At 38.7% G+C, this 20,749-nt stretch overlaps 1 protein-coding gene across 5 annotated transcripts in view; it reads right to left on the bottom strand.

Annotated features, from left to right (window-relative positions):
* PCDH15 (protocadherin related 15) overlaps positions 1-20,749 on the bottom strand; it is a gene marked incomplete at both ends in the record, with an annotated part of 820,110 nt that overhangs the window by 470,241 nt on the left and 329,120 nt on the right. For all 5 annotated transcript variants that reach the window (XM_080823084.1, XM_080823082.1, XM_080823083.1 and 2 more), the window contains one exon: positions 18,261-18,431. In XM_080823084.1, coding sequence (XP_080679210.1) covers positions 18,261-18,431 — 171 coding nt within the window. The remainder of the gene's footprint in view (positions 1-18,260; positions 18,432-20,749) is intronic.

The raw sequence follows: 20,749 nt of genomic DNA, 5'->3' as shown, positions 1-20,749 counted from the left end.
AGGACTGAAAAAAAAAAATTACCTGAGGAACCCATTACCCTGACCCACAGATCACTCTTTGATACCCAACTTACTTAACTCTCAGAAAAGCCCACAGTAAGCTGAAGGTTGAACTCTTCACAGGAAAAGCAAAACTGAGCTTTTGGACATGGTCCCCTCCATGGCATTGGCTGGCAGTATCATTGTCACAGAGCTGACGCTGTGGTTGGGCTACACACCATTAAAACTTGATGCCCAGTTACACAATGCAAGAAGCCTCCTTCCACCTGGACATTCAAGATACCAAACATCTCTAAATCCCATTTTGCCTTGAAAGGGAAAGCAGACAATCAGGTATAGAGTATCCAAGAGATCCAGTTCCTGGTACATGAGGTAGCCTTTGTTTCTCTGCCACCTTGACATTTTAGTATAACCAAAAGGCCCAAGGCAAATGATAAGTAAACCAAATGATATATAGTATTCACTAAAATCATCTGAATAAAATAGTCTCATGTTGCTTACAAAGTTTGTGTATAAAACAAAAGGCTCTCAACAAATGTTACTCAAAATTTAAACAAAAGGTATTTTCCAATACATTTTATTCAACAAATATTGGGAAACTACCATTTGCTTGGCCCTGCTCTACCTGTTTGGAATTCATCTGAGAAGTCAGCCATCTATAAAGAATATATCTCTTGGCTTCTAGACCCCATGCTTTTTTTTTTTTTTTTAATTCCTCCTTTTTCCAAAAGTCAGGTTTTACATACTAACAAAGATAATTTATTGTAGCCTTTCAACATACTGCATTTCAATGGCATTTGTGGCTTCATCAAACAGGGATGGGATAAACACAATAAAAACTCGAATAGTTTAACTATTTTACAATAGAAATTTATGCTGTCAGTCCTCTAAAAAATATGACTATTCTTGGTATGTGAAGGGAAAAAAGCAATTTTAGATGTGAACCTCTACCATTATATTTTCTCATTCTCTTTCTGTATGCTTCACAAACTGTCAGTTTTCCTTATATCTTCTGTTAGAATATAGCTAGGATGAAAAACAAACCAATAGTATAAGCCTAACACAGATCAACATGTTACAGATAAAATATTTCATTTGGGCCCAAATTTCCAACACTTCTAAACCTTTGGTTGTTGTTAAAAATAGCCCATTTTCAAAGTTTGATTTCACTTTTGGTAAAATTTACTGAATCTCAAAACTTCTCTTTGAGTTTTAATGAGCTATAAAACCAACTATGCATTAACTAGAATTGTCACCAATTCAGATTGGCATCTGAAAACAATTAGACTTCCCTCTAGTTATTTATCAGGATTTTTTATGATATAACAATTCTACCATGTTTTTATTTGGATGCTTTGTAATACATGAGGATATACTAGAAGTATTAAAGTTCCACACAGCATTGCCCATTTCTTTTCTCTTCTTTCTTTCTTTCTTTCTTTCTTTCTTTTTTTTTTTTTTCTGCAAAACTGAATTCTCATATTCAACTCTTCTATTTGTTAATTGGGTGAGCCTGGAATCCTTTCTAGGTGAATACTGATGTTCATCAGAGGATTTTTAATACTTTCAGGAATGCAATTTAACCTACATGTATCTGTTTAACTTTTTAAAAAGGATTTTATTTATTTATTTGACAGAGAAAGAGAGAGAGTGACAGAAAGAAAGTGCACAAGCAGGGGAATGGCAGGCAGAGGGAGAGGGAGAAGCCGGATATGGGACTCAATCCCAGGACTCTGGGATCATGACCTGAGCCGAAGGCAGTGGCTTAACCACCTGAGCCACACAGGCACAGGCACCCTGTTTAATTCTTTTTTTTTTTTTTTTAAGATTTTATTTATTTGACAGACAGAGATCACAAGTAGGCAGAGGTAGGTGGGGGGTGGGGAGGAAGCAGGCTCCCTATGGAGCAGAGAGCCCGATGAGGGTCTCAATCCCAGGATCCTAAAATCATGACCTGAGCCCAAGGCAGAGGCTTAACCCACTGAGCCACTCAGGTGCCCCCTGGTTTAACTCTTTTTAATCAAAATTCATTTGTCCTATTTTTCTTGTTTTGAGACTAGTCATGACATGATGTTTTAAGGACTGAGGATGAAAGAGGACACTTACAGGTCCTTCTGTTGTTTTTGTCTTCATGCAATTCTGACAAGATTAACACCACTAATTTCCATGCCATTAGCTTCAATAACAGATATTAGTTCTGTCTGATTCTAAACAACACATGGATAGAAACTCGTGATTCAATTCTATTTAAGGTAATTGAAGTTCTCTCCACATTCATAGTTGGAGTAGACATACATACCATCTGTTCTGGCTAAAGATGGACTCCAGACCCTGGTTAAAATGCCTAAGATTAAAAATTGTCCTTAGCATTCATCCCCCAGGATGCTTCTTCACTAAATGGGGAAAATTGGAAAGTCAAGTATTTTTTATGGTATAATTTCTGAATAGTTCACAATGATGGTGAAGGTGATGGTGATGATGATGATGGGGTGTGTGTGTGTTTTGGGGGGATCCTTTTCTCAAGCCTACAGAAGTTGAAGAGTACTCCATTACCCAAGAATGCAACAGTTACTAACAGAAGCTCTAATAATAAGTAACAGGGTTGGAACTGACCAACTGCCTAAACTTCTCTGGTAGAATGTGAACATTGTTCTATGCATATTCAACTTATTATTACTTTTTAAACATTTTATTTATTTATCTGACACAGAGAGAAAGAGAGTGAGTATTAGCAAGGGGAACAGCAGGCAGAGTGAGAAGCAGGCTCCCTGCTGAGCAAGGAGCCTGATATGGGGCTCGATCCCAGGACCCCAGGATCATGACCTGAGCTGAAGGCAGACGTTTAATGACTGAGCCATCCAGGCACCCCAATATATTCAAATTATTAAAGCAGAACTCATTAAGATGGTGAAAGATACAACTCTACTAACTCAGAGGTATAATTACCAAAAGTCACCCTGTATAACTGATGGTTTTAGAACATGACTGAACACAGCCTTGGCATAATTCAAAGATGCTCACATGAAAACAAGAATAGTAACATGCATACATACTCTCACACTAGTCATGGATGACACTAGTCATCCAAGAATTACATGACAAATTTTTAATTACTCCATTGGATCTCAGGATTTCTGGGTCACTGGTATTATTTTGACACATTAAAATATAAATTCCTAACTTTAACTTTTTTTATTAGTGATGATGTCATTGTGGTATGACTTATCACTTCAAGATCCATATTGCAACATATTCAGATAAAATGATGTGATATCAGAGACGTGTTTCAAATCACGGGTGAGAGAAGGATGAGCGAGGAGCTCGTTGAGCCAAGAGTGCCCATGGATTGATAACTGAGCAATGACATCATGGGGATTCATGCTACTCTTTCCTGTTCTTGTATACATTTGAAAATTTCTGTATTAAAAAATACAAATTTGTAGGTCCCATCCTCGATATATTCATCCAAATTCCCTGGGGTGGAAGCCTCAAATTCTCAGGTCTCATCCACAACACATGTCATCAGATTCTGAGGGTTAAGGGATACATATTAATAAACTCATTACATGAGTCTTATGATCCAGTTAAAATGCTAATTGGTTGTGGCCAGAATATGAGTCTTCTATCATTCTTTTGTATAAAATAAACTAACTCAAATATCTCTTTCAGGACCAACAGGAATACAGTCCACTCTTGCAGAATGATTTCCTTGGGAACAGACTCAGAGGGATTTGTACATAGAGAATTTAGAGGGGAATAAAATCTGTGAGGGAATACAGGAAGCAGGACTGGACAGAGGTAGGAGGTGAAGAGCATTACCATCCAGGTGGACGCAACAGAACGAGAGATCTCAAGGGGCACTTTCTAAAGTGTTCGTGCATTCAGGTTGGATGACTGCACATTGTCCAGTCCCATTGACAAGCCATTGGTCATGATGTTCCCAGAAATGGGGGCAGGAGATTGGATGAAGCGGCTGTCTTTGAACAAAGGACAATTATTCTAGAGAAACTCAGCATTTTCTAAGAGCCACCAACCTCATAGCACCTGGGGAAGGGGTAGCTGGGAAGGGAAAGTTCAGTATCTCAGTCCTGAAGGGGACATGAAGGGGATGCACCATGGCATCCAATGTATCTAAGAGCTGAAATATTTTTACTGGAATTTCTTTTCCTGATCTTTCATTTTTTTTTCTTACATTCCCTTTTAAATAGACACTGAAATGCTGCAATGACCATTACAACAACCACATTGTGATTTGCAGTTGTTTTGTAGCACCCAAGTAAATTATTACTCTTCAGCTAAAGTATAAAACCCATGTCTTTGAATTTCCTTCAAAATCAATGCAACACACCGCTTGTTTTGGCCATAGACTACCTTTCACTGCTCAGATGGTGACAATTAGTCTGGATGTAGAAGTCATAATTTCTGTGGTTTATTTCAAGATTATATTTACTGGTTCAGATCCATGAATGTTGTTTCCTACTCATCCACTTCCATGAGTGTGGAATTGGTTATTACTTCAAGAGAGTCACTTTGTGATTTGTGTGGGAACCTTCGCTGTTAAGCATTGTTGCATCCAATTAAAATGTAGCATATAGAAAGCACGGATGATGTGCATTTCAGTTGTGTTACTCTAGATTCTGAGTTTTAGGGAGTCCTCTGTTATATATAACTGTGTGTGTGTGTGTGTGTGTGTGTGTGTGTATAAATAACATATATAACATACATATAACTATATATAACATATATTATACACATACACACACAATGTATAACATATACTATATATATATCTCTCACACAAAGTAGACATTCTACTTGTTGGCTCTTCCTGTGACCTCAGGCTACTTTTTGGGAAAATATCACAACTTTATTTAACTTAAAAAAAAGTAAACTTATTTTCCCCTGCTTAAATGTAATTCAATTCCATATAAGTAATAAAAAAGAAAAGAAATATTGGACAATGAGTTTGCCTTAGCTTCTATGAATCATTCCCACTGCTAGTACTGGGGCCTAAGAGAGAACCTGCTCTTGGAATTAGCACTGCCCATGGCTCAGAGCTGCTCCCACTGCCCAGCAGGCGAGCAACACTGCACTAGGGCAGGTACCCCTCCAAGATCTCCTTCTGGGTGACTTACTGCTGTCCCTCCAATAAAATCCCTCTATAGTCTTCCTTTCCCCAAAGAAAAACACCTCTATATTTCTACAGAAAAAAAATACATATATATGTATAGATATTTTAAACTTTTTATTTATTTTGTGTGTGTGTGTGTGTGTTCTAGAAGGTTTCCATAAATATCACTAATCACACTGCTTCTAAGGGAAACTATCTCACATTCCAAACAACTAGTTTGCAAACCAATGTTTGGACATGGTTATTTGGAAAGCAGATAATCACCTTCACCTCTTTTGTCTCTAATATTTACACGGGCCTCAATTCCTCTGCAGAATTCCTCATGTAGTCATGTAGTTCTACTTCATAGTGAAAAAAAATAAGAACTCCCAATTTAGAGTAACACAACCTAGAGTTGCATCACACATGTTTTATGCAACTAAACATAATTTATAAGGACACAGTGTCAGTTATCAGTCTGGTATATATTCTCTTTAAACAATATGCGGTATAAAATTGCTTCTGAACATGGAGAACATTTACAACGTAAGTGTACAATGCAGGAAGTTCCTTATTTACGACACTTCATATCAAAGCAACCAGACTGAGAAATAAGCATTCTGAGGAGGAAGTAATGTTTAAAATAACTCTTGAACACAATGCATGCATGTCGCGGTGATGAATGCAAACGCGTTTCTATGACCCTCAAATCAAATTAAAGAGACGCTTCTTGGCAGAGACGTACTTAAATCATTCTACATTTCCTCCTTTTTCTCTCATGTGAAAATGTCACCTTAAGAATAATTTTTTAGGAATGAGTGTTGGGTGGATTTTTTTTTATTATTATTATTCTGAGTATCTTCAGATAAACTGTCTGCCAAGATTTTACGGATAGTGGATTTAGAGTTCTTTGGGCATTTATTACAACTCTTTGACATTATCAGTGAAAATGTCCGCAGTACCTACAATAATTATTCTTTGATTATCTTGACATAGAGAGTTTGTTTTCAATTTCATTAAGATGAAAACAGCTATCTTGCGTGGTCGTTACTGATCCGTACCTGCACTGTTGTCTCACCTTAAATCATCATTGCCACAAAACAGCTGCAGGCTTCAAACACACTCTCACGGAAAATACAGCAGAACTCTTATCAATTTTGTTCACCCTTCCCTAGCAACTGAAAACACACAAAACCCTTCTATTAATCCACATGAACGTGCTGTTGCTGTTTAAAGAAATCTACCGTGGGGAGGGCTGTCAGGAAAGGTCTCTCGGAGGACGTGATGCTTTCACAAAAAACTTGGTTTGATTGATGAGAATGGGCCAGCCACTGGAAGATGTGAAAGCAGTGTTTTGTAACGGAGTGGACAGCAAGGGCTGGGCATAAGAAGAAACTCAGAAGTTCCAAAGAACAGGATAAAAATCCTCACAGCAAATACGTGGGAGTTAAATTCTGTGTGGCCTTGTAAGCCATATTCAGCCCCTGGGATTTTATTCCCACCATAATCAGAAATCACTGGAGTATTTTAAGCACAAAGGTGACTTGAGCTGATTGATGCTTTGAAAAGATCACCCTGACTGCTGGGTGAAGGATGAGCTGCAAGAAGCGAAAGCAGGGATGGTAGGTGACAGTGGCTTATATGAAATTTCCTCTGAAGGTCTTGAAGGCATCATGACCTACTGTCACGCAGGGAGTAAATAAATCAGGTGTTTTTTTCCTGTGGTCTATTTATTTCCCTCCTTTGAGTATCTTTGCAGATGATGTTAGTAAATAAATTGCAAATCAGAGGGATTACTATTAGGCTGCAAATCAAGCTGGTTTAGAGCTGTGGTGGCAGAAAAGTAGTATGTTTTCAGAAAAAGCTTTACCAAAGTGCCAACTTTACATACTTGAGGTTTCTAAAAATCAAAGCTGCATGTGAAAATCTTACCAGCTGCATTTATCACATTTCCTAGAACTACTTAAATAATTATTTTTGTGGTGACCTCACTGAGTTGAACTCCCTATGTTATTATCATCTTGTGGCCATACACACACCTCAAGACAGTTTAGACTATGAAACACATTATCACGTCCTCATGATTAATTATTGTCAAGAGGAACTAAGCAAAGGGGTATGTGAAGTTGATTTTGCTCATAAGAAAACACACCAGATGAAAATAAACTTCTTATAAGAGAAGAACTCTTGCATATGTATTTTTTAAACTTTTTTTCAAGTAATGCTATACATAAAATTCCAAAACATAAAAGATATAAATAGGGGCTCCTGCATAGCTCAGTTGGTTAGGTGTCCAACTCCTGATTTCAGCTCATATCATGATCTCAGGGTCCTGAGATGGAGCCCCACACTCAGTGGGGAGTCTGCTTCTTTCCCTTTCCTGCTGCCCCTCCCCCCACTTGCATGTGTGCACATGCACTGTCTCTCAAATAAATAAATCTTTAAAAAAGAGATAAATAAATTATGTGCATTCATACAAAGACATACAATGCAGCTATTATTTTTAAAGATTTTATTCCTTAAAGAGAGAGAGTGCATATGAACAGGGGAGAGGAGGCAGAAAGAGAGGGAGAAGCAGGCTCCCCACTGAGCAGGGACACCAGCACAGGGCTCAATCCCAGGACCCAGAGATCATGACTTGAGCCGAAGGCAGATGCTTAACCACCTGAGCCACCCAGGCACCCCACAGCTATTATTTTTACACAGTTATTTATAAAGACATATCTTCATGAAAATGGAAATTTCTAATTTATTCCAAGTAAGTAAATATTTAGTGAGCATCCCACATGTGAAACACTGTTCTAGGAGTTCAGGTAAGATAGCAAAGAAGATAGGCAAGGTCCTATTCATAGTGTATGTAGATTTCCAAGGAATCAGACAGACATTAATCAATCAAATAAATGTACAAAACATTTCCACCTACAATCTGCACAAAATAAAAGAAAGTCGTGCATTACCAAATCCATGGGTAAGGCGAGATACTTCGACCCTTGACCACACCAAGTGGTCAGGGAATGCTTCTCTGAGGAGGTGACTTCTGAGCTGAAACCAAGTAACTTAAAGAGCTAGACACAGGCCAGTATCACAAGAGAACATTCCAGAAAGAGGCAGAAACATCCTCAGCTGAAAGAGCATGACATGATAGAGGACAGAAAGAAGGTCTGGACCGGTGGAGGATGAGGTCAGTGTCTGTCCATTTGGGCTGCCATAAGAGACTAGGAACCATAGACTGGGGGGCCTACAAACAATAGACATTTATTGCTCAGTTCTGGAGGCTGGGAGCCCAAGAAAAGGGCACGCCAGTGTCTGCTGGGACGCACTTCCTGGTTCACAGAAGGCCATCTTCTCCCTGTGTCCTCACTTGTGGGAGGGAGCAGGGCTTTCTTTTATAAGGGTGCTAACTGCATTCATGTTGGCTGTGCCCTGGACCCAATCACCTCCCAAAGGTCCTGTCTCCAAACAGCATCACACTGGTAATCAGGTTTGTTCATATGAATTTGGGGGTTCACAAGGATTTAGTCCACACAGTCAGTGACAAAGGACTGGCAGGACCATAATAAGCATTATAGGAAGACACTCAGGTACAATCATTTAGTGAAAATATATCATGGCATCAGAGCAGGGAAGCGACATCATCTGATGTCTTTTTTTAAAATATCATTCTGGACCCTAGGCAAGAATTTGTAATGGCTTGATTGTATATTTGCCTTACATCTGTGGGTTTTCAGCTATCCAGAGTCCATTTCCCCTTCTCAATAGTATCTCTGTCTTCTTGGAGAAAGTTTCTTTGCCTATTGGACAGTTTCATCAGGGGCTCTGTATTAGGGCTGTTCAGGAAAACAGAACAGACAGAATAGGATAATTGTGTTTACTACTCTCCAGAAAGACAGTGAGAGAGAGAGATATTATGCAACATCTGTGTCAATCTATTTATCTATACATCTACTCATAGAGACAGAGATTAAGAGAGATTCATTTTAAGGAATGGGCTCATGCCACAACTGTAGAAGCTGCCAAGTCCAAAATCTGCTGGGAAGTCAGCCGGCTAGAGAGCCAGGGACCAGATACCAGTTTGAGACCAAAGACAATCTGTGGCAAAATTCCCTCCTCTTTGGGGAAAGGTAGTCTTTAATCTTAAGGCCTTCAATTGATTAGATGAGACCCACCCATATTATAGAGGATAATCTGTTTTACTCAAAGTCTACTAATTTAAATGTTAATCCCATGTGGAAAATGCCTTGGAAGCAACATGCAGACATATTTCACCCAAATATCTGGGTTGCATGGCTGAGCCAAGTTAGCACATAAAAGTAACCATCACAGGCTCTATCCCTTCTAGACAAAGAGTGAGCATGTGGTTCAAGCTAGGTCAAGCAGGTACTGTCTCCCCTGACTATGCATCTGAGTAAGGGATCACAGAAGTACATCCTGTCCCCTAGTCACACCAAGACCACATGATCCTGCCCCTCCACGCACAACACACAGTTGTGTCTTGTGCTTTCCGGTACCTATTAAGAACCATTTAGGGGTGCCTGGGTGGCTTGGTGGGTTGGGGCCTCTACCTTTGGCTCGGGTCATGGTCTCAGGGTCCTGGGATCTAGCACCGCATCAAGCTCTCTGTTTGGGAGGGAGCCTGTTTCCTCTTCTCTCTCTCTCTACCTGCATCTCTGCCTACTTGTGATATCTGTCAAATAAATAAATAAAATCTTTAAAGAAAAAAAAAAAGAACCATTTAAACAAGCCATCAGGTGATTCGGGGAGGCCCCAGTGAAACCCACTACTTTGCTTTTCTATGGGTCAGAGTCATTTGGTTTGTCTGAAAAACAAAACAAAACAAAAACCGAACAACAACAACAACCCACAAACTCTAACTGCCTCCAACAGGCTCCAGATATTTGCAAAGGCATGCGTCAAATTACTAATGGAGATCCTGGAAATCAGTCTTTGAGGATTGATGGGTTCCAATGTTTAATTTGTAGAATTAAAAAAAATTTTTTCCTCATAATTTACAATTAGCAACCAATCCTTTTTAAATTGAAATAAACAATGAAAAAAATGTCCAAATTACCAAGTGGAACTAAAGCAGAATTTTAAATATTATACAGAGTGGAAGTTCCAGGTTTACTGGCAATATAAGTCCCAGGGGCATCTCTGCTGAACAGAAGGTTTTCATGGGACACTGTGAGAAACTTTACTGAAATCCATTGCTTTTGTGTTCATAGAAAAAGAAAGAGCAGGATACTTGCTTTCCTGGCACACATTTACAATTTGATCCATTGATATATTTTTGGCTCACAGAATTACCTTGTGCCATTTTGCATCAGCTGTTGCCTCTTCCCAAAGCAATAATATATAGCATAATTAATTCAGCACAAGTAGTGACTGTGCCAAATCCATTTATTTAAAAAATGGATCTACTGTTCTTCTCAATAAAAGTACTGGACTTTTTTTTAAAGGACCATACTGAATTAATTACAAATACCATAGTCAGAACATACACAACTCAGTTTCTAAAGCTGGAATTTCACTTAAAAACACCTAGGCATTTAACAACTAGTGTGAATTAGCTACTTCTTCCCATGAGCCTCTGAGTGAAGACCCAGTCAGGTGAAGGAACTCCAGGGCAATGATAATAATATCAACAGCTACGGGTGCCTGGGTAGCTCAGTTGTTAAGCATCTGCCTTCGGCTCAGGTCACGATCCAGAGTCCTGGGATCGAGCCCTTCATCGGGCTCCCTGCTCAGTGAGGAGTCTGCTTTTCCCTCTATTCTTCCCCCACAACTTGTGATCTCTCTCAAATAAATAAATAAATAAATAATATCTTTAAAAAATTATCAATAGTTATTAAGTCCCCATAGTTGGCTAGAACAACTTAAGGGTGATGCATGAATCTTCTTTCCTAGAACTCAAAAAATCCCATAAATCAGATTTTCTTAACTCCGTTTTAGAGAGGACAAATTCAAACTACAGTTGAGTGATATTAAGGAAAGTCTGCAAGATCACATAGGGTTCAGGTTGCATTCCAAGTTCTCACAAACCTGTCTTACATTGTGACAGTGAGCACCTCTGTCAACTGCCCATCAGAGTTCCAGACATGTTCATAAAGTTATAGACATCATGTCCAAGTTGTATGTTGCTCTCTTTTCTTCATATCTTTTCATAAGAAAACACATCTTCTGTGTTAATTTAAAATAATATTGGAAATATTTAATATTTTATAATTATTTTTATTAAAATATTATTATATATTATTATTAAATATTTTATAATTATAAATATTTAAATAAAATAAATATTGGAAATATTTAAAATAATATTGGAACAGACCCTTGAACAAGACCCTTGAACAAAAGACTTCTTTTTTTTAACTCTCTTTTACTGAGGACAATGAATTTTTTTCCCTTTGACTAATAGTAATAAATTCAGTCCCTCTTGTTCTTCATTCTTTAATTGTTCCAAATACTGGAAAATATCTTCACCCTGTCTTATAAATGGAAATAACACTCAAACTTATTCAATGTCAATTTTGACCATTGAGGAAAAGAACAAATGATTCTTCACCTCACTTATTATTTCACACCCCACCTTCAGAATTATCACAATATGACATCTTCATATACACAACCTTTGCTAAATTCTAGCATTTGTTTGTCTGTTTGGCTTTTAGCTCGTGTTTCCCCATGTGAACTTGAAGCTCCTTGGATCATTTGCAGCTGATAGCGTATGTGTGAGACTGCTGGCAAGGGTATGGTAGATGGTGCAGTACATTCACTCTACATGTATTATTTCTCACTGTCCCCTCAACCAAAGAGCTCCAGAGAACACATTTTGAAGTAACTGGCCTAAAGACAAGAGAAGATATCACTTAATATTTGGGATATTGCTGCAAGGAGATGGAGTGTTACAAACAATGTGCTGGGACAATTACAAGCTGAACTCTCTCTGGCAAAGGGGAAATATGCTTACTTTACTTACAGTACCTATTAGACTCTGCCTGGGCAGATAATCACCAAATATGGCAGTCCTTGCCTCTCTATTCACATTTGAAAACAACGTAAGTGTAAGAAAAACTTGTATGTGCCATGGCTAATATTTGGATAATATTTCCTAAGATAATTAAACGCACACAAGTTATATATCATCTACATATATAAAACACACATGCATGCTTATCACACATGCATATTTGTGATAAAAATACTGTTATTGCAAATAAGAAGAAAGAAGCCATTATTAATATTTAAATTTGGTATCTCAGTGCACAGTATGTATTTCTCGAAGTTTTCATTGATGGATTAGTCCAATGGGACATTTACTGAACACTCACTATGAGAAGCAGGTGCTTGGCGCATTGAGGTGTAACGGCAAATAGAACAGAATGCACAGTCATGTGAGAGGGAAACAGACAAATAACTCTAGGACATGAGGAGTTTCAGCACTTCAACAGGTGTACACGGGACCTGGAGAAGCTTAACCTGGAAGCCCATCACATCAGATCTACTGAGATGAACCTTGAGTAACAAATTAGTGTATGGAACAAAGTGGAGAGGGGAGTTCTCAGAGAAGTTCAGGTGCAGACTCAAAGCTCTGCATTATTAGGTAGGTTGCACTAGGCAAGTTACAAGAGATGAAACTGGAATGTGGTCTGATATAAAATGACTGTGAGTGACATGCTAAATGCTTTGGGAGCTCATTTGGTATATGATGGGACGTGAACGATCAGATCAGAATTATATTTCAAAAATGTAACTGTCTTCAGTGAGATGATGTTCTGGGGTGTAGAGCTGAGAGTATGTCTTTTTTTTTAAGATTTTATTTATTCATTTAGAGAGAGAATGAGCATGTGAGTCAGGGGAGGGGCAGAAGGAGAGAGAGAGAGAGAGAGAATCTCAAGCAGACTCCACAAAGAGCACAAAGTCCCATTCGGGGCTTGATCCCAGGATCCTGAGATCATGACTTGAGTCAAAACCAAGAATCAGCTGCTTAACTGACTGAGCCACACAGGTGCCTGGGGACTGTGTCTTTAAATGCATATTTTGGCAGTGGAACTGGGTCTCACACATATGTGAGTAAAATCTCACAGACAGTGCAGAAGGGATCTGTGGAAACTGATCGAGTTTGGGGTAGGGGTCAGTGAAGTCAAGGTCCGAATCTACAATGACCTCTAGGGTAACAGGAGGTGGACAAGAGATGGATGAACACATCAGAAAGAGTAATGAGGCATCTGCAGAAAACACATGCAAAAACATCTAAAAAAGTGAGAAATGCAAGCTTGGAGGTCAGGAGAGATTCCAAGTGAGAAAACACTTCCACAACACACAGATCATTCCTATTTGAAGAAAACTGGAACCCCTTGGTATTGATGGTTTGATGAATCTTAGTGAAAGTTATAGTGTAAAGAAATTTTAAAAGAATAGAAGTCTGGAAAATCATCAATATTTAAGAATAAGCAAAAAATTAATTAAACAAATATGTAAGTAAAAATTCAAGCAGAGAGATTTAACTAGGGAGGAAAAAAACAAAAAACAAAAACAAGCTATCAAAGATGTAGGAGGAGAAACCCAAGGCCATGGAGGGGAGGAGAAGAACCAGCAGTTTCATAAAAGAGGACAGGAAGATGTTCCTGGATTGCTCAATGAGCATGAGTTAAGAGGAAATTATCAATGTTGTACATCACTGCAGATCAGATTTCCGTAATAACTGGGAAAGCTTCCCTGGAAGGGGAGAGAACCATAAATACAACAGGGAGCTGTCTTTGACAGTTATATGAAAACCAGAGTGCTTTGAGACAATTATATACAGGTGCATGTGGGGAGACAGTCCTGGGACCCATCTCAACAGGGATGGGAAGAGCTCATTGGAGCATGGATCCCAGTGCCTAGATGACCTTTCTGGCAAGCACTAAGTAAAGGGAGGTATATCCAGGAAACAGATATTGACAGATAATATGTCAATATTACCATATTAATACTACAGTGTTTCTCTCCAGAGACAAATCACTCAGCAAAATACCAACCAACCAACCAAACAAGATTCACTGTTCAATCATGAAAGAAAAGAAAATGTGAGCATTTTTTTGTGTCTTTGAGCTTCAAGAGAAAACGGAGAAAATAGAGCTATGGGTTCTGGACTCTCCAGAATCTACCAGCATTTTCCATAACATCAGGAAACTTCAACCAGAGAGGCATAATAATAAGTTCAAAGTCAGAAAGTGAGAATAAATTTATGCAATATTGGAAAAGGATCTCATCCTACTTACGTCCTCAATTAGCACAGAGTTGAACGTACATCAGGGGCCAGGACATACTTATCAAATTAATAAATGAATAATAATTAGCACAGAACTACAAATTGCTTTAGTACCCCAGAGATATCAGATCTATGTATTTACATATTCAATATAATATTAATCTTAGTGCTTGTGAAGACATGAATTTTTTGTTGTTGACCATTTTTTGTTGTAGAAAAACATAGAAAACATTTACTAAGTAAGTTTCTCTATAAACACACAATTATTTGTATTTCAATAAATAGTCAATTTTTATTTTTATTATATTCTAGTTCATGAGTTAAACAATGTACCAGACTTCCTTTTAAAGTTTTTCTGAGCTGATAAATTCTGCATGCATTATGGTGGAACTAAGAATGGTTTTTCAAGTCAAGAATACCACTGAGGTAATTGGTGGAAAATTTCACATCAACACAGAAGGTGAGCAGGTGTCAAAGCTTTCAAAATTTGAAGAATTAGTTCAGAAAAGGATCAGCAAGTATGTAATTACAGTCATCATGTCTTGTTTAGCTGACAGAAATGGTTAGTTCTTTCGCTCTGAATAGCAAGATTTCATTTATTGAAATTTCTAGAAATTTTAGCAAAAATATGTAAAGGAAACTTTTAAGAAAGGATTTTTTTTAAATGTAAAGGACAGACATAAACACAGCAATTTGAATGTGAAAGTCAAAAACTGGTTGTAGTTCTGAACCCTCGTGAATCGGGGGGGCTCCAAAGTGGCATATGCAGAAAAGAGCCAGGAAACTTGATGCCCACACCATGGGAGATTTCATTTTCCAACAATTGTCCCAGTAAGATTTCCATCCCCAGATGTTCTTACAATGTGACTTCTACATTCCTCCCATCAGGAGATGGTACCTACTGTTAGTCCTCGAATCTGGCTGAGGTTTAACTACAACAGAAGGGACACTGTAGACTGCAAGGCTAATTCCTGCAAATTCTGCCTCATTCCCTTGGGAAGCTCGTTCTGGAACTCAGTGTCTCGGTGTGAGAAGCCCCAACAGCCCAAGGGAGACCCGTGGGGAGCGAGAATGAAGCTCCAGCTCACAGCCCTGGATGGGCTCCTGCCAACAGTCAGAATGCTAAGTGAACCGTTCTAATATTGGTACCCAGGCCACGTAAGGATTCTCAGCTGATGCTATGTAGGGCTGAGATGAGACGGTCCCTCAAACCTGCCCAAACTGCAGATTTTATGAGCAAATTTTAAAAACTATCATTGCGGGGCACCTGGGTGGCTCAGTCAGTTAAGTGGCTGCCTTTAGCTCAGGTCACGATTCCAGGGTCCTAGAATCGAGTCCCGCATCGGGTTCCCTGCTTAGCAGAGTGCCTGCTTCTTCCTCTCCCTCTGCCTGCCTCTCTGCCTACTTGTGATCTCTCTATATATAACTCTCTGTCAAGTAAATAAATAAAAATCTTAAAAAAAAAAAAAACTGTCATTGGAAGCCACTGAGTTTCGGAGATTGTTTTATGCAGTGGTTAATAATAAGAATAGGAGCCGAGTTTTGCAAGTAAATATATTTAGCTTTTACTACATGACAATAAAAATATACCCCTTATTAAGTAAATATTGGCCATCATTATTTAAATACATAAAATTAAAATTCTCTACTTCCACTTAAAGAAAGGGTCAACCTGGTAAAAGGGATGATGGAGCATACAGTTTGATCATTCTGGATTTTTTTTAAAAGCTTTTATTTATTTATTTGACAGAGAGATCACAGTAGACAGAGAGGCAGGCAGAGAGAGAGAGAGGGAAGCAGGCTCCCTGCCGAGCAGAGAGCCCAATGCGGGACTCAATCCCAGGACCCTGAGATCATGACCCCAGCCGAAGGCAGCGGCTTAACCCACTGAGCCACCCATCATTCTGGATTTTATAGCATAGCATTTAATTCAAGAGACATGATTTTAAAAGCGAACAGTTTTTTACTTTTTAGTTGGAGCACTGGTAGTGGTGCATAAACAATGAATTTTGGAACACTGAAAAAAAGTAAAATTAAATAAATTTTTTAAAAAAGACTGCAAAAAAAAAATGTTACATAAACTCTGTATCTCAGAGATGTCATCCCACAAGTGACCTTAAGAGTGACCCACCAGGATTGCAGTTAATATCCCTGTAGAGTTTAGGCCAGTTCATGACACATAGAACAAACAATATAACCATTAGTCACTAATATCATTTATTTTTATTCCCCCAAATATGGAGCATAGACTCATCTCTATGGTGCACTGCATGGGAATGAGAGAGATGCTCAGTCGGCCATCTGGAAGAGAGAGGAACAGATGCTCAGGGGTATTTTATAAAGTTAATACCCTCTACTTGTCAGGCAGTGACCCTTGCCTCTTCCCTCAGGCTACCAAGTACTGTTTGAGTTATCACACTGAACCACCGTCTCCAGTCACTTTGTCACCATGCCCCTCTTCTTGGGGACCTCACGTGTATGACAGCTACATAAATTAACTCAAAATGAATACTTAAAATAAGTTTTCCTCATAATTTCAATTATGCCTTTCAAAGAAAAAAAAATTAATGTTCACCATCATTAATAGTCTTCTTACTGGTATATTTCACAAACTCCTATGCTGACATATAACTTTAGGTGATCCACAATTATTTGTCCACACCCATTAGCTTTTTTTGTCTTCAAAATCACTCCATGAAGCTGAAAATTTGATTATATTTTTCTTCATTAAATGTACATCATAACATTTATTCTTTTTTTTTTCCCTCCAGCTTTTTTTCTTCACGTAAGCCAACTAGACCAGTAGTTATTTATGCTGGAAGACACACCAGTGAATCTCAGCCATTTAAGATTTATGAAATCTCAAAAGTAAGGCTCAGACATGCAACACTGGATAAGAAGAACCCTTAGCAGTGCATACAATGCTATGTCAGTTACACTTAGGAGAAGGATTTTTTTTTTTAATACTTAAAATTCTCATATACAGAGAGGATACTCCAAACCACAGTTCTTACATGTTTGAGGGAAAAAAAATCAAAAACCTTCCAACAAATTCTGACACCATAAGCCACATTACTAATACAGAAAATTGAAGGCTTTCTAGGGGAACCACAAATACATTCATCCCCTATGAATTTGGCTTCTCTAAAAGAGAATTATTATTATTATTATTATTATTATTATTATTTTACTTTTAAGGGAGAAATTGATATTTTAGTATATGTGCCTCATAATTTTTATTCTTAGGTATAAATATTTATTACCCAGCCAGGTCTGAGGTGTGAATTCCAGGCTGACAGCAACTTAGAGCTCTATTAGAATTTTAAAAAAGAGGCCAAAACAAAAACAAGACAGAGGCAAAATCAAGTGTACAAAATACATATTCATGCCTTACCTTTCTGCTTCTTTAAAATACATCTTTAAGGGGTAGATATATGCGTTTGGGATCCATTAGCTTCCACCTCCAAACAGCCAAATGCAACCTCCACTAAAATCGTAGGATGCTAAGAGGCTGAGCAAGTACCCTGTTGGCCCGTGTGTCTTCTGACTTAGGGCTGTGTGTTTATTTGGTGAATTTAAGGGAATGTTGAAGCTATTTCTTGAAGTTTCCTACAACAGGTTGGCAACTGAACTTGGTTATGATTTATAGGTGGAGAAACAAAATAATCAGTGTCCAATGAATGGTTGTTTCACAACACACTTTGGACTTTGTAAAGAATGCAGTAATGCATGGTGACCAAACTTTGCCTTCTTTGAAAATGGTTCTAGACATAAATACCTTTAAATACCCATATAGCAAAGTTCACTCTTCTCACCTAATATGTCTTCAAGCTCCTAGAACAGAATGTCACTGAGGTTAAAGACGCATAAGTGAAGGGAAAAGAATGCGAGCACATTTACCGGAGTTCTCAATTCAGGGATCACGGCTTGGTAGGTGAGCGGGCGGCAATCACGTGTGTTTGGCACCAGAACACATGGAAGAAACATGGGACCCAAGTCATCTCCATCCAGAATGTCCACTGTGAGGGTGGTGGTGGTGGTTCGCCGCTCATTCAGATTTTGTGCACGGTCCTGCGAGGGGACAAAAGGAAAGGAAACACAATACACAATGAGATGGATGCAACATTCCCTTCAGCTTGAGTAGACTGTACACAGGTTTCTTTCAAGTTATAGGTCTTGACCTCTCTTTGGGGATTTACTTTGAAAACTTGCAACTGTCCGTACTTTCTCTGCCCTTTCTGATGGCAATCTTTCTGCAGCTCAAACTTCTGCCCGTTTTATAGTCCAGCACTCCTTCACAAGGACCTGGTAGCTGTCTCTTTGAAACAAAATCACAACAGAAGAAAGAGTCCACTTCCCAGTCTCTGTGGGAGGACAGGAGCCTAAGGTCCATAGGAGGCTCGCTCCAAGTTGTGGACTATCTCCCATCCTTGAATTACAACACAATTCCACGTTTCCTTCGAGAAGGCCAATTAGCAAACATAGTTGGCTTTTGATTCCTCTACCCCCCCCATCTCTGTCTTTGATTTTTGATGATGTTTCAAGCAAGGCAGACAGATTTTAGGGGCATCTGGGTGGCTCAGTTCGTTAGCGTCTGCCTTTGGCTCAGATCATGATCCCAGGGTCCTGGGATTGAGTCCCACATCAGACTCCCTGCTTACTGGGGAGCCTGCTTCTCCCTCTGCCTCTGCAGCTCCCCAGCTCATACTTTCTCTTTCTCCCTCTCTCTCGCTCACTCTCTCTCAAATAAATACATAAATAATATTTTTTTTCTTTTTAAAGAGAGAAACTTTAGATAAATTTGGGCTTTATCCAAAAACAAACAAACAACAACAAACAAACAAAAAGCCCCAAATCCTCAAACAAGTAAAATGAAGGGAGAAAAAAGGGAAGGGAAGAAAACCTGCCAGGTCTGCTGAACTTTTGACAGAGAAATGTTTAATGGCTCACACAAGCCTTTTTGTTACCAAGTATTTTGAGACCAGCACTGCTGGTCTTCAGAGAGTGCACTGCTGTCACTGAACTAAACCTAGTTTTCTGAGCTTCTGGATGATAATTTTTCTTTTTTAATTTGGGATGACTAATTTTATTTTATTTTATTATTATTTTTTAATTTCTTTTCAGTGTAACAGTATTCATTGTTTTTGCACCACACCCAGTGCTCCATGCTATCCGTGCCCTCCCCAATACCCACCACCTGGTTCCCCCAACCTCCCACCCCGTGCCCCTTCAAAACCCTCAGGTTGTTTTTCAGTGTCCATAGTCGCTCATGGTTTTCCTCCCCTTCCAATTTCCCTCAACTCCCTTCTCCTCTCCATCTCCCCATGTCCTCCATGTTATTTGTTATGCTCCACAAATAAGTGAAACCATATGATAATTGGCTCTCTCTGCTTATTGGTTTATTTTGCTTCTTCATTCTTTGGGACTATAAAGCTACAGTTTCTAGGAAGAGTGTCCTTGTAGAATTATGGCAATTACCTGTTAAACTTCCTCTCTTTTCTATGAGACATTGTATTGCCAAGACAACACAGATTTTGTTTGTTTGTTTTTTTCCCTTGTTTGGTTTTCTCCAGTTTTACTGAGATATAATTGGCATATAGCACGGCATGAGTTTAGGGTGTACAATGTAGTGATACGACATTCATCTACGTTTAAGGATTTTACAATAAGTTTAGATAACATTCATCATCTCTTAAGGACACAGGGAAAAAGAAGAAAAAGAAAAAAAAAATATTGTGATGAGAACTCCCAACTGGGGTCTTAACAATGCTCTAGTCATTCTTTCAGACTTGAGTTCAGACTGCATTCTGTGTCCCTCTTATAGAAATTGTAAGGTATTCCTTACTTTGCTTGTCCAGGTGTACTTTTTGCTTTGAGGATATATTGTTACTAACTATGATCCCCACCTCTGAGATGTCCTTAGTTTCTAAGGTCCATTCTCCATGCCAGGATCCCATCCAGGACCCCACCCATATGTAGCCATCACATCTTCTCAGGCTCCTTTTGGCTCTGAAAATTTCTCCAACTTCCCTTGTTTTCGATTACCTTGACGACGTGGGGTACTAGTCAGGTGTGTTTTCTGAGTGTTCTCAGTGGGGAATTTGATGTTTTTCTCAAGATCAGATGGGGGTGATGCATTTTGGGGACGAAGACCGTAGAAGTCCAGAGTCATGTCATCACATTATAGCAAGAGTATATATTATTAACATGACTCAACCTTGATCACCTGGTTGAGGTTGTGTTCATCAGATTTCCCATTGCCAATTTATTCTCTCTTTTTTTCCCTTTTCATTTCTCTGGTGAAAAAGCCACCACGTGCAGCTCATGTTCAAGAGTGGAAGTGATTTCATTATATTACATTTCATTTACACTGATTATATTTATCTAAG

Source organism: Martes martes, assembly GCF_963455335.1.
Source record: "Martes martes genome assembly, chromosome: 14".
In the NCBI taxonomy this organism is placed as follows: domain Eukaryota; kingdom Metazoa; phylum Chordata; class Mammalia; order Carnivora; family Mustelidae; genus Martes; species Martes martes.
This window is presented reverse-complemented; position numbering and strand designations above follow the sequence as displayed.